The sequence below is a fragment of the Myodes glareolus genome, chromosome 2 (assembly GCF_982192425.1).
Source record: "Myodes glareolus chromosome 2, mMyoGla1.1, whole genome shotgun sequence".
Lineage (NCBI taxonomy): Eukaryota > Metazoa > Chordata > Mammalia > Rodentia > Cricetidae > Myodes > Myodes glareolus.
In genome coordinates, this window is record NC_142027.1 from 66,259,030 (window position 1) to 66,272,141 (window position 13,112).

General features: G+C 51.2%; 1 protein-coding gene across 2 annotated transcripts in view; it reads right to left on the reverse strand.

Moving 5' to 3' along the window:
* Positions 1 to 13,112, reverse strand: part of Mylk (myosin light chain kinase) — a 201,552-nt gene that overhangs the window by 71,535 nt on the left and 116,905 nt on the right. For both annotated transcript variants that reach the window (XM_087901132.1, XM_087901131.1), the window contains exons 15-17: positions 11,842 to 11,913; positions 10,307 to 11,394; positions 3,460 to 3,576 (exon numbers count right to left, since the gene is read on the reverse strand). In XM_087901132.1, the coding sequence (XP_087757258.1) occupies positions 3,460 to 3,576; positions 10,307 to 11,394; positions 11,842 to 11,913 (1,277 nt within the window). The remainder of the gene's footprint in view (positions 1 to 3,459; positions 3,577 to 10,306; positions 11,395 to 11,841; positions 11,914 to 13,112) is intronic.

Here is a 13,112-nt window from a genome sequence, read left to right on the forward strand (position 1 = left end):
GGCTTCAGCCTGGAGTGGGTCTTACTGTCAGTCTCTGTGAGCCCATTTGCTCCTTGGGAAAGGTAGCCTGCCCCCTGTTGCAGAAACTGAAAAGATGAAGTACAAAAGTCTCTAGCCACAGCAGATATTAAAAGTCAACTACTTCCCGTGTGGGTGAGTTTTTTGTCAAGTTCTGCCCATCACAGGTTCAGTACCCTTCTGGATGGGACAAGTTGACACCTACCTTCTACTAAGTTTGGAAGAAAGGATGATACGACCACAATCAACAAAGGGCATAAATATCTGTTTTCATAGGCAAATGACCCAACTAGGGCTATTAATAGCCGGACACACTGCATTCTGTAGGTTACTCCTTCCTGCCTTATAAGAAACAGAACACTTGCCAAGCATGGTGGCACACACCTTAATCCTGGCACTGTGGAGGCAGAGGCAGAAAGATCTGTGAGTTCAAGGCCAGCCTGGTGTACAGAATGAGTTCCAAGGCAGCCAGGGCTACACAGAGAAACCCTGTCTTAAAAAACAAACAAAAGAGGAGGAGGAAAAGTTGGAGGAGCGAAGGAAGAAAGGAAGAAGGAAGGAAGGGAGAAAAGAAGGAAGGAAAGAAACAGACAGAACACACCTGAGCCCAACAGGATTCCTGACTGTGAAATCCTGAAATGCATCCTCACATTGTAGTCTTAATGGTATTGGACACAGGCTGAATGAGTGGTAGTGGCTTCCAGGAGGCAAGACCAGCTCTGCTGAGTGACAGCAGGAAAGCCAACCAGAAGTCAGCACAGTAGGGAGGGACCTCACTGCCATTTGGAAGGGATGCAGGACTGTTTCTACCCAAAGTTCAGGCAGGTGGCTACAGTAGATGGATTAGAAGCGTTCGCTGACATAAAGTCAGCCCTGGCTAGCTACTCCTAAGGGCAAATGTTTTCTCCCTTCCTTCTTTCTTTGCCTTATCTTTATTTCTTTGTTGAGACAATCTCTCACGCTGGTCTGGAACTTGTGATCCTGTTGCCTCTGCCTCCCCAGCACTCATAATCCAAGATGGCATACGCCAACTCTCGTTGAGAATTTGACTGAAACCATGGATCCTGCTTTTTAGAAAGACGCTCTTGCCACACATACATCGGCTTTTGACAATAACGAAGGATGGCCAGATCTACTGAGATCTCTGAGCACCATGTCCTGGGAGTGTGGAAAGCTGAGAGAAGGAAAAGACAGGAGGTCACTAAGCTTGGCCAAACCCAAACCCAAAGGAGGCAAAAAGCTGCCATAAGGTTGGTTAAAGAGCCTGCCATCCTTCAGGGTTTGCCTGGCAGTGACTCCTGGGGGGAAATAGAGCTAAGCGTGGCAAGAAGCTCATCTAAGAGATGGCACAGGACACATGGCCAACTACAACAGCATGGGAAATGGGGAGTAAGGCTGGAGAAGAAGGCTGCCCTTTTTCCTATCTGCAAACAAAACCAGACCAAGGCCAATTAACTGTGAGTCGCTTCTGTTGTCTCAGCTGCTGTCTCTCCTGGCTCTCTTCTAGTTCTCTTTCCAAGTTCCAGGTCCTGATTTGTAGCCAGGGGCCAAATTCTGACTTTGAAGGAACTGGAGAGAAGTGACAGTGGAGACCACAAAGAGCCCCCAGGACGCCTCCTCGGCAATCAGAGCCTCTTAAGTTGCAGAATGAATGAGTCCCCTAAACAGGAGAAAAAAAAACCCAAACCAAACAAAACCTCCTAAACATGTTGTGCAAAGGAAAAGGAAATTGCCCTTTGCAAACAAATCTGGAAAAGGTGCTGACACTGTGCAGATAAGGAGAACAAATTGCTGTCTTGCCTGAAGTGCACCGTGTAAATAGGAGCTCAAGAGGCCAGGGATTTCAAAAGCAGATAACCTCATTAGCTGATGGGCCACTTATGGATAGGAGTTATTGCCCTAAGCCCCAAGTGGGGGCCTTAGAAATCAGTTTCCAGGAAGGCACCGCCTGGACAGAGGGCAGTAGGTCCCTAACCCAGGTGGTGACAGGCAGGTGACACACACCAGCAGTAGGCAGGAGCCTCACAGCACACAACTGAGTTGACCATGAACCCTGATCCTTCAGATCTCCTTCCTCAGAGGCAGAGTCCGTAGTTCCTAGAAAGTCATTCCTAGGCTAGGCTACTTGTACCCTGTCAGACCATTTTGGCTGCTGTTGCTGCTGCTTCTCCTTCTCCTTCTTCTTATTGCTAGAACTATTTAATTTACTTTGCAATTGTATGTTTTCAAAAGACACTTTCCTTCAGAAGACACCCCATCTTTTCTCCCATTTATTATGTACCCCACTTTGCGCTTTGTGACCAGGGAGTCATGAGATCCAGCACGAGGACAAAGACTCTCTGACTTATGGGATGACCATAAACTAGGTTAGGATTTCGGCACCAGAGTGATCAGACTCAGGAGTCAGAACAAGGAAGCTGCTCCTCCAGATGCCTTATTTGGACACCAGTTTTGACAAGTTACTGACGGTTATTAAGCAGGCATTTCAGGGGCAAGAAACTGATTCCCCAAAACTACCTTTTTAGACGTTTCCAGGAAAGTATGAACATATGAAGGATAGGCAATGGATCGAAAAACAAACGGCACTGGGTTGAGAGTCCCGCAGGGGTCCTGGTAGGGTTTGATTTCTAATGCTGACTGTGATGACGAGGAGAGATGATAGCCAGGATGTCAGTCTAAACCAGCACAAGGCTCCTTCTACCCCCAGGCTCTAGTTCCACACTCCTCACAGACAGGATAAAGAGACACAAACACATGCTTCCTACTGGGCCTTGCTCCTTCCTGAGTTAGGGAGCTCCATACTCCTCAGGGGTCTCTCTCTCTCTCTCTCTCTCTCTCTCTCTCTCTCTCCCCCCCCCCACTTCTCCCTTCTCTCTGCTGTCATGTTTTCTTTGGGCAGAATCAGCCCTATTCTCCTCTCTCCCCCACCTCAGCCTGACTCACCTTCTCCTGGAGGACACTTGCACACAGCTCTATCCCCAGGTCAAGGTTCCTCAGGGGGCCTGGGCACCAGCACTGTACACACTTGCTTGCTGTGGTCTGTCAAATACTTAGAGTCATTTTCCTGTGGGTGTGCCCTTTCTCTTGCTGGTGCCCTTGTGCCCGACTTCCTTGCCCAGAAGCTTCTGGGTGTGGAGGTCAGGACAGGGAGGGGAGGAGAAGGTGAACAACCCTTCTTCCTGGCTAGAGATACAGGAAGAGGCCATGTGGGCAGTCAGGTAATCAAGGTGAGGTTGTCACTTCCCTTCTTGCCTTTCTTTCTCTCTCTCTCTCTCTCTCTCTCTCTCTCTCTCTCTCTCTTTCTTTTTTTCTTGATAGCTGGAGTCTCACCAAACGAATGCTAAAGTAAGTCTGGGGAAAATTTGGGGTGGGGAGTCATTCAGATGTAGGATGGGCCGAGAGATGGGCCCTGTGTGGCAGCAATGGGTAAGCATGACTTACCATCCACAGTGACTTGGCAGGAGCACTCGGCCTGACCAGCGCTGTTCTTGGCTACGCACTTGTACAAGCCCCTGTCCTCAGGCAGTGCCTTCTCGATGGAGATGGAGAAGAGTGAGCCTGTGGAGGGAGAACAGGAAATGTGTGAATGCCCAGGCAAGGGTGCAGTACCTTCCCTGGTAGCTGGAGCACAGGAGGTGTCCTTACCAGCCCCTTCTCAGAATCCAAGAGCAGAGGCCAGGCGAGAATTTGGCTCTCCCTGAATCCTCAGACTCTCTGTTGACAACCTACTCCAAAAGAGCCTAACTCCTAATTCCCAGTCAATCCTTCAGGACCCCTCCCCCACTGGAGGGCTCTCAGGAAGCCGCAGAAGGAGGGAGACAGGCCTTTGTCTGTGGAAAGAAGGGGGAGGGGCAGATGGACATTGCCTTTCCCCAACACAGAGCATAAGCAGCCAGGTACAATTTCCTGGGGACAGTGGCCAGGAAGGAGTCACCTAGCAGCGATGCTGGGGATACTGCTTGGTAAAGCAAGTTTCTAAGAAAACAAAATACAAAAACCATGAGTTTGGCTGGGCAGTGGGGGCGCATGCCGGTAATCCCAGCAGCTGGGAGGCAGAGGTAGGCAGATGTCTGTGAGTTCGAGCCCAGCCTGGTCTACAGAGTAAGTTACAGGTCAGCCAGGATTGTTACACAGAGAAATTCTGTCTTGAGAAACCAAACCAAAACAAACATGTGTTTGCTATGATGTATGTGTGGAGGTCTGAGGACAACTTCCAGGAAGCTTTTTCCTTCCAACATATGGGTGCTAGGGATTCAACTCAGGTCGTCAGGCTTGGTGGCAGGCACACGTTCCCATTGAGACATCTCACCAGCACAAGGTAAAGGGAGGTTTGAGTGAACAAGTAAGTAGGAGAGGGTGGGAACCCGTGTCTAACAGGGACACTGGCCTTTGGGAAGCTCTCCTGTGAGACCGTAGTGACTGTGGTGTGTGACTTGGCAAATGGCTTTTTTAGGAAGAGAGTTATGGCTTAAGGACAGACCACCAAGGGGTCCTAGGCCATAAGAGAGACTACTGGGGCATCCTTCCTACAATGCTGGGTTGCCTGCCCCCTCGGGAAGGGCGAGAATGGCCTCTTTCCTTACAGTCCACGTGGGCTACCCTTGCCCTACCATCTCCTAGGGCCGAGATGGAAGGCAGGCTGAGAACATACAAGGGCTCAGGGATCCGGTCCTTCCTCATCCGGTTCTCTCACTCTCAGACCGGTCGGGACTCTTTCAGATCTTCCTGGGGGTAGGTGTGGGCCACCTAAGAATGGGGCTAGCCTGGTCAGTCAAGGGTGCAGCCCATTTGCTAGGTCTTCCCTTGAGATATGTGAACAAGCCTATAGTATGGCATCCTGCTCAAGTCACCCAGTGAAGAGAAGGACAGAGCAGAGCTGTGCCACCCTGCTGCCTGTAAGCTACCCATTCCCACAGCCCCCAGGTCACTGTCACTGGGAGGATGCGGGACAAGATCAGTGGGCACTGTCCCCAGCGGGAAAATAACCAATTACTACCTTCCCTCCGTTACATGGTTATACAAAGCAGGTGGCAGGAAACTGAGAGAACAAGGGAAGCATCAGTTGGGCCCACAGCACCATACCCAGACTGCAGAGTTGGAAAGGCTACAATGTTTAGTGGGGCAGCACAGCTGATCTGTGTCCCCGCCCTCCTCCCAGCTCTTGAACAGGCCTCACTGTCTTTCCATGGAGAAGACAATGGGCCACCATATCCTCCCAACTGCAACAGAAAGGATTTAAGTCTGGCATGAGAGTAAGAACTGGGAGGCACAGTGACAGGGGAGCGAAGGGAGCAAGTCCATTCATCTTGGTGGGTAGGAGAATGTTAGGATGACCCCTAACATCTGAGCCTGCAACACAAGGTTCAGAAGAGACCCACCCGCCTCTGAATTTCCCTGGTCTGGGAGGACAAATTCCATTTCCCCATCCCCAAGTTAAATCCCGCTTCATAACCCGTTTTTTGTTTTTGTTTTTCACGTTTTGGTCCCCTGGCTGCCTTTGGCCTGAAACTTAAACGACAGGCACAGTAGATAGTCATGCGAGGGCTAGAAGGGCCGTGGCATATTTGAACAAGAGCCCACTTTTCTTCCCAGCTCTCCACGGCCCCAGCAGAGCTTAGCCATGGCCACATGCATCGTGGCTTAGAAGACTGGGCAGGCTGGAGGCTGGCCACCCCAGATGAAGAATCTGGTATTTCCTGTGGGACGGCTCATTCTTGACCTCCAGAAGAAAACTGTTTCCCAGCATATTTTTTTTTTTTGGAAGCCTCAGCTGGTCAGCCTGGTAGGGAGTATTGAGAAGGAGTGTTGGGGGGATGGGAAGCAGGAATCCACTGAGTGGTTCAGCAGGAGCTATGTCAAGAGCCCCTCCTGGACAGGAAGTGGCTCTTCTGTGATAAAAGACCCCCCACTAACTCTCCTTCCCTTTCCTGAGTAGGTTGGGAAGGGGTGAGAAGAGGCTAGGATTGTTGCCTGAAGTCCTAGAGGCTCCTGGTGGTTCCAGAAGCCTCCCTGACCTGCCCTCCCAATAGGCATTGACCAACACTGTCACTCACTTAGGGTCCCTTCCTGGGGCACAGTGTCCTTGGTGTTACCTCTAAGGCCCTAGCTCTAACTGCACCTTTCCTGGGCTTTCCCAGGCATCTGACACTGTGGTAGCAAAGCCTACCTCAAGGCCATTACTGAATCACACTCCTGTCTCCCAGGCTAGCTCTGAGGGAAGTAACCATGCTGGAATGTAGTTGCAATAAGTAGCTGAGATTATCTGAATAGCAGAGGCTATTTCCACAACAGGTGACCTGGAAGGATCTACGCAAGACAAGGTCACAAACACATAATCAGTAACATATATTAATCTGTATTGTTGAAAAGATCAGGCAGTTTCTAGACAGAAAGAAATAGGTAATTTTGAGTTCTTTAAATGGAGTCTACATACAAGCAAAGGTATCATGGATAATGAATGCCTTGTCGGTAGTAGCTGCTACATAATTTGCAGAATGAATTTATACAAGATCGAAAAAGCCTTCGTAAGAGTCCACCCTGAAGGCAATTTAAAAAAATGAATCATCTCTTGATAATAGCAACAAAAACAAAGCGTCATTACTAGACTGGGAGAAGTGTTTTGCTAGGGGAAGCCCAGCCTGGAGTCAGGAAGCAAACCTTGGAAATAAATGCCCTTTTATTGCTACCTCAGCCCTGCCTGGACTCCAGGGTCACCCCTATAGCCAAGATAGAAAGTCCAGGTGCCTGTCCCTAGAGGGCAGGTCCAGCTGATGTCTCTAGAACACAGATGTCCCACAGATATCCTCATCTGGGTACAGATGAGGAAGACCACTTCCACTTCCCTGACCCTCCGAGAATTGCCTAATGGTCAAATCCCACCAATAACCGTCATACCTCTTCTAGGGGTTTTCTTTGCGTTAAGTGGGGTGGATGTGATCCTGTCCTGCAGGCCCTGGGGCTCAGCAGAGGAACCCCCATACCTACACAGGCCATCCCTAGCAGTGGGCCTTCTGAAACCCACAGATTAACTGGGTACAAGGAGGGCATGAGTGTCTCTTGACTAAAGGGACAGAGGCTGAGAAAATATCCTAGAGAAAGTAAATCTTGAAAGAGGGGGAGACTGACAGGCTAGGCGCCAGTGCAGCCGGAGGTAGAGGTGGGGAGATAGACAGGAAGATGGGTATTGCTCTTTCCCCCACTCGTCACCTCAAGTCACCCACTGAGTTCCAGGGATAACACCCCCCCCCCTTCCCATGGCTCAGGAACACTCAGTCCGCTCCACCTCCCTCTTCTGTGCCCAGCCCTGGCCATCACCCTGCCCTTCAAGCCAGGCCACCGATTTTATAGCAGATGTCTGTACTTCTTGCACTGGATTTGTTCCCTTTGTGGCTCCGCTCACCTTGGGAGTGTGGACCTCACCACCATCCCCTGTGCTATATCTTCAGTAGTGAGCCAGTCGGAGCCCCTAAAAACCAACTGTTTGTAGCGTTCCTTTCTCCCAAATCTCCCCTGCATGGCTCTCTGTTGCTTTCAGACATGTTCTCTGACAGGATGTGGGCTGAAATCAGGGCCAAGTCACTACAGCCAGTCCAGCAAGCAGCCAGCCTTTAGTGCCCCAATGTGCAGGGACCATTTACTTCCCTATTGCCCAAATCTGGCCTGCTTTCTGAGTTCCGAGGGAGCCCAGGGGCTTTCCCGTCAGTCATTCCTTTCCTTAGCATGCTACAGCTCCCCTCAGATCCACTCTGTGGTGTCTGGCTTCAACAGTTTTATAATAGTGAGCCCATGTCTTCTGTGCCAGATCTACTAGGAACAGATTTGTCCACCTCTGGTCACCTTGCTGCCTTCCTGGACCAAATAGATGATTGATAGCTGATAAGCCCTAAGATGCACATCCCTCTTAAAGACTTGGTGAATGTAGGTATAGGAGGTGGGGCTGGCATCTGGAGGACATGCACTCTCCCATTTACTGTGGCAAGAGAGGCTCACATCACAGTCTGCTCCCTTCATCACAGAGAAAAGACCAAACAGTTGGCAAGCCGAGGATACCACCTGTCTCCCAACATTTGTGTCTAGTCACAAAAATCTCAACTATGTGAATTACAATCCCAGCTCTATTACTTAATGCAACCTTGGACAATTTGCTTAACTTCTCTGTTAGAAAGATAGCTAGGAGTGTGAGAACTAAGTGAACAGGAATTGTCAGGTGACTAAGATGGCATCAGGACATGGTGTTCCACCAATGGAAACTAGATATTTCTACTTTGAAGTACTGAGAATACTGTTTGGAGTCTGATTTGGAGCTTTCTCCTTTTGCGAGGCAAAGATGCTGTTTACATCTCTGCTCTACAGCCTACTCCAAGCAACCCAGGCATAAGAGAAGCCAGTGGCTGGTGGCTCAGGAACACTTCTGGAACCAGGGCTGAGGCCTGCCTTACACTGGTCATTGAACAGACTGTAAGTGGCCATTGGTGGCTTTGGCTTTAGGAACTGCCACCTTCACCACTGTTTGAAGCCCTGTTTCTCTGTGCAGGATTCTATCACATACATGTCCCAGGCCGGTGGCTGTCCTCCATCCTGCCCAGAGAGGTCACTGAACATGGGGACCTGGGAAACACCCCTGGCCAAGCTTTCCAGTTTGTTTGTGTGAAAGAGGACCTTGGGTACAACAGAGAAAATGGTAGCACCCACTGTCACGTACTTCTCCCCCCACTACAGAGGCCACGAGACTTACTGTGTGTGAATATCATAGACTCAGAACTAGCAGACATGGGGACAGATACCTTCTGGAGAATCCTGCCAATCTGGGGACATCCATTGAAAAAGTTGCCAATACACTAGCAGAAAATAAAATCATCTCTCTCTGCTGAAAGAAATTCCAGCTTGCTTTGTGGTCCTTCAACATTTAGACTCCATATATTTTGGCCCCTCTGGGTTAGCTGGCGGAACCGTAGAATAAGGGACAACAATGCTGCTATCTGTAAACACCTCCTTCCAGGTGTTGGGATGAGGGGAGAGTGGGTGGGGAGGGGAGTGACCAGAGGCTAGCTGGAGATGGAGGAGGGGAAGAAGGGGCTGGTCTCTGTCTCAGTGCATTAGCATTTGCTAAGACCTGTCCACTCAGCCTCTGCAGGGACTGTCCTCTGCACCTCAAGGTAGATGCCGCATCCTGGGAACGTCTTCGTGACTCACTAGGGTCAGCTCTAGCTCAAGCAGGACCCCATCCCTCCACTACTCACCTCAGGGGACTATGGGGTGTTGTCTAACCTAGGAGTTCCTGGCAGGACTTGGGATGGATAACGATGCGCTAAAGCACACTGAGGGCTGGTAAGGTACCTCAGCAACAGGTAAAGGTGCTTGCTACCCAACCTAACTACCTGAGTTTGATTCCAGGGAACATACATGGTAGAGGGAAAGAATCAACTCCTCTGACCTCCACACATGTACCATGGTAATGTGATCACATTTATAATCCATTAACCACCCCCCCACACACACACAGATACATAAATAAATAAATGTAGTAGAAGAACAAAGCATGCCGAGGACCTGGGGACAAATCTCCTCTCACTCCCGTTTTCTCTGCTGTAAACTGGCCCATCTGAGAACTCCAGAGTCCCAAAGGCCATAGGTGACAGGACTTGCACCACCCCCAACCAAGAATGTGAAACACCAGCAAACAAAAGTCTCATCCAAATTAGGAAGCGAGCAGCTCTGCCCCGCGTGAGTGTGGCCATCGGGCTGTGCCGAGTGTTTGGCTTGCCCACGGGTCCCTTCGGACCCACAATGTTCTCAAGGTTGAACTGTTGCTAATGCCAAGCCCTCGTTCCATACCAGCATGCCACCACCCACTGTTTCCTAAACTTCACTTCTCAATCAGTAATGTGCACAGGGCCCCCAGCTGACCTCAGTTCCAGGTACCCCCCTTACCCAGTCTGCAAGCATAGCTCTTTCCATGAGGATGGGGGGATGTTAGACAACTCAGTCCCTACAGGTCTGCTCACGGGGGCCCAGGGTGGGGTGCCAGGAGAAGGTTCTGCCAGACAGACACCAAGGCACAACATGTACTGCACAAACCAGAAAGCCAACTCTCGTCACAGTAGGGTCATGTATACACCCAAGGACCCTCAGCAGGGAGTCCATCCCGTAAGTGACAGAGGAAAAGGAATGGCTACTCCAACTCTGGCTCTGGCTACAAGTGACCACCAAGAGGACTGCAGCTTCATGCTCTGACGGTGACCCAGGCAGGTACAGGCACCCCAACTTCCCTACCCTCACCCCCGCTTACCTTCTTGGGAGAGGACGATGAATTTCGTGGTCTTGAGTGTCTTTCCGTTCAGTGTCCAGGTGACAGTGGCCGGGGGGTCAGAGGTCACCTGGCACTGGAGCAGCAGCTTCTCGCCCTCGGCTACGTGGACGTCTTGCAGCTTTTCCTTGAAGATTGGGGCTGAGCCTTTGCTCTCGGGTTTTTTCTCATTGCCTGTGGCTCCGGCATGGCTTTTCTTATAGTTCACATCATTCTTAACCTCCTTGAGTTCCTCTTTCCCAGCTGCTTTCAGGGTCTCAGCAGGCTTGGTATTGGCCACGGGCTTCGGGGTCTCAGTAGGCTGTGTATTGCCTACAGGTTTCAGGGACCCTGCAGGCTGTGCATTGGCTACGGGTTTCAGAGTCTCGGTGGGTTTGGCATTGGCTACAGGCTTCGGGGTCTCAGCAGGCTTGGCATTGCCTATGGGTTTTAGGGTCTCAGCAGGCTTGGCATTGCCTATGGGTTTCAGGGCCCCAACCGGCTGTGTGTTGCCTACAGGTGTGGGGCTTTCCCCAGCCTTGATGTTCAAGACCTCAGCATTGTTGCTGCCATTCTCTGAGGGAGATTTCTTCTTGCCACCCAGCACTGAGCGGAAGTCAGGGGTGGCAGCTTTTGGGGGTGGGACCTTCTCAGGAACGGGGGTCTTAGGGGTCCCCTTCTTGGCTAGGACAGAGCGGAAGTCAACCTGCTGGGGGCTGTGTACCTTCCTTTCTTCCTCGGACACGGTCTTTGGCTTCACTTGCCGCTGAAGGTTGGCGCGGAAATCCATCTGCTCGGCTGGGATCTCCTTCAGGTCTTCTTCTGATACGGTCTTGGTGTTCACCTTCTTCCCCAGGAGGTCACGGAAATCCAGCTGCCCCACCTCCTGTTGGCGGATGGCCTCTTCTGTGTGTAGCCTGGTCTCCACCCGTCTCTTCAACAGCCCCCTCACGTCTTCTCCGTCTTCCTCCTCTGGCCAACCTTGCCCTCTCGCTGGCCAGCCAGGCCTCAGGGTCCCATCACGGTCACCATCACCATGAGCTCCAACTCCTCCACCACAGAGGCCCTCACAGGCAGCAGGCTCCCGCCCCCTGCAGCAACCAGTGAAGGAAAAAGGGAAAGTAGCAGGAGGAAAAGGGGCTGGGTAAGGCAGAAACGTCAGGGGAGAGCAAATCCCTGAGGGCGGAGGGTAGAGAGGAGGGGGAAGGGGACGTGGGGGCCGGCCAGGCTGTGTTTATAGAAGGGAACATTGGTGAGAGGCGCTCACTTGCCTCGTTGGTTTATTATATCGGTAATGACTTCAGTAGCCTTATAAGGGTGTGTGCAAAAAAAAAAAATAAAATAATAAAATAAAGAAAATGAAACACACATCACCCCCTTCTTCGCCTTCCCCTGCCCTCCCTCCTTCATCCCCTTCCAATCTTTCCCTTTGGCTCTGGTAGCCTCAGTAGGAGGACACAAACAATCCCAGGCTTCGGGGCCAGGAGGAGGGTGCGGGAGTGCAGGAGCCTGACCAGGCAGCTCCTGGGGGCACTCACCGTGATGGGGCTCTGGTGGGTCTGTTCTGCAGCATCAGTGACACCTGGCAACTGCACTCACCAACCCGGTTCCTGGCGACGTCAAGGACAGTACAATAAGGACTATGAGACTTCCTGGGCAAAGAACCTATTCAGCCCAGGGCTGGAAGGAAGGCAAGGCAAGTGTAGACTTGGTCACGAGCTCATGGACCATCGGGGATGAAGGAGGCCTAGGGTGTAGCGGTGGCATCCTTCCCAGACTTAGATTTAGGATAGAGCGCTCACCTTGTGGTCAACCTTAATTTTTATAGTTCTGAATTAAAGAGAAGGGGAAGGGAAAAAAAAAAACCTATCTGAGGCAGCAGCAGCATGTACAAGGGGGAATCCTTTCTTAACTATCAGTTAATCACTCAGCCCGAGAATAAAGGCTGCTGGGGACTGGGATGAAGCCGCTGGTCTATGCACACAGGCCCTGCTCAGATACCCACCATCTGATTCCCTACTCCTTCAAAGCAGTGACAGCCACATCCCCAGTGGCTGAATTCTCCCTGAAAACAGTCCCAGCCTTCTCCCTCGACATTCTGTGTTGTTCCATGTTAAAAACCTAATAAGCGTGTCTCCCAACATGGGTGGCCTTTCTTTTCCTCTTTCAGGTGGGGAGGGCTGGTGATTCTCTACACTCATAGACCTTTTCAGCCTCGAGGGGTGCACGCTGGCTGAGGCCCCTCTTCTTAGGCAGGGGCTGAGTGGTTAACAGGGCGGATTCAAAGCAGAGTCCTCTGGCCTACAAGGCTGCCCTCTGCTGGCATTTCAAAGTGCTGTTTAGGGAAGGGGCAAGTCCACCATTTCCAGGACTCTATCCAGGACCGTCTGGCCCTCACGACGGCCACATGCTTTGTCTTGCTCTCAGCAACATGCCAGCTAAGTTTGGAGGCCGTGAGGATTATGCGAGGCAGTGTTGAGACTCTCAGGTCCCACTCAGTCCCCTACTGCCTTCACAACACTGCTAGGTTCGAGGGACCCTTTTAAATCCCATGATAGGCAAAGCAGTTGCCAGCTCTGGAACCTCTTCCTTACCCAGCCCGACTCATTTCACCTGTGGTTCCAACAGACTAAAGGCAGAACTGTTCTTTCAGGACAATGGAGGGGGTGAAGGTTAAATAATGTGCGAATCTCACAGAGTTAAGTAGCAGGACCAGGGAGAGGGGCCAGGACCTACTAGACTTGTAGCCTGCATGCAGGTTCTACATTGCTCATCAGAGTGTGTTTCTTGGAGTGTCTGTGTCTGTATA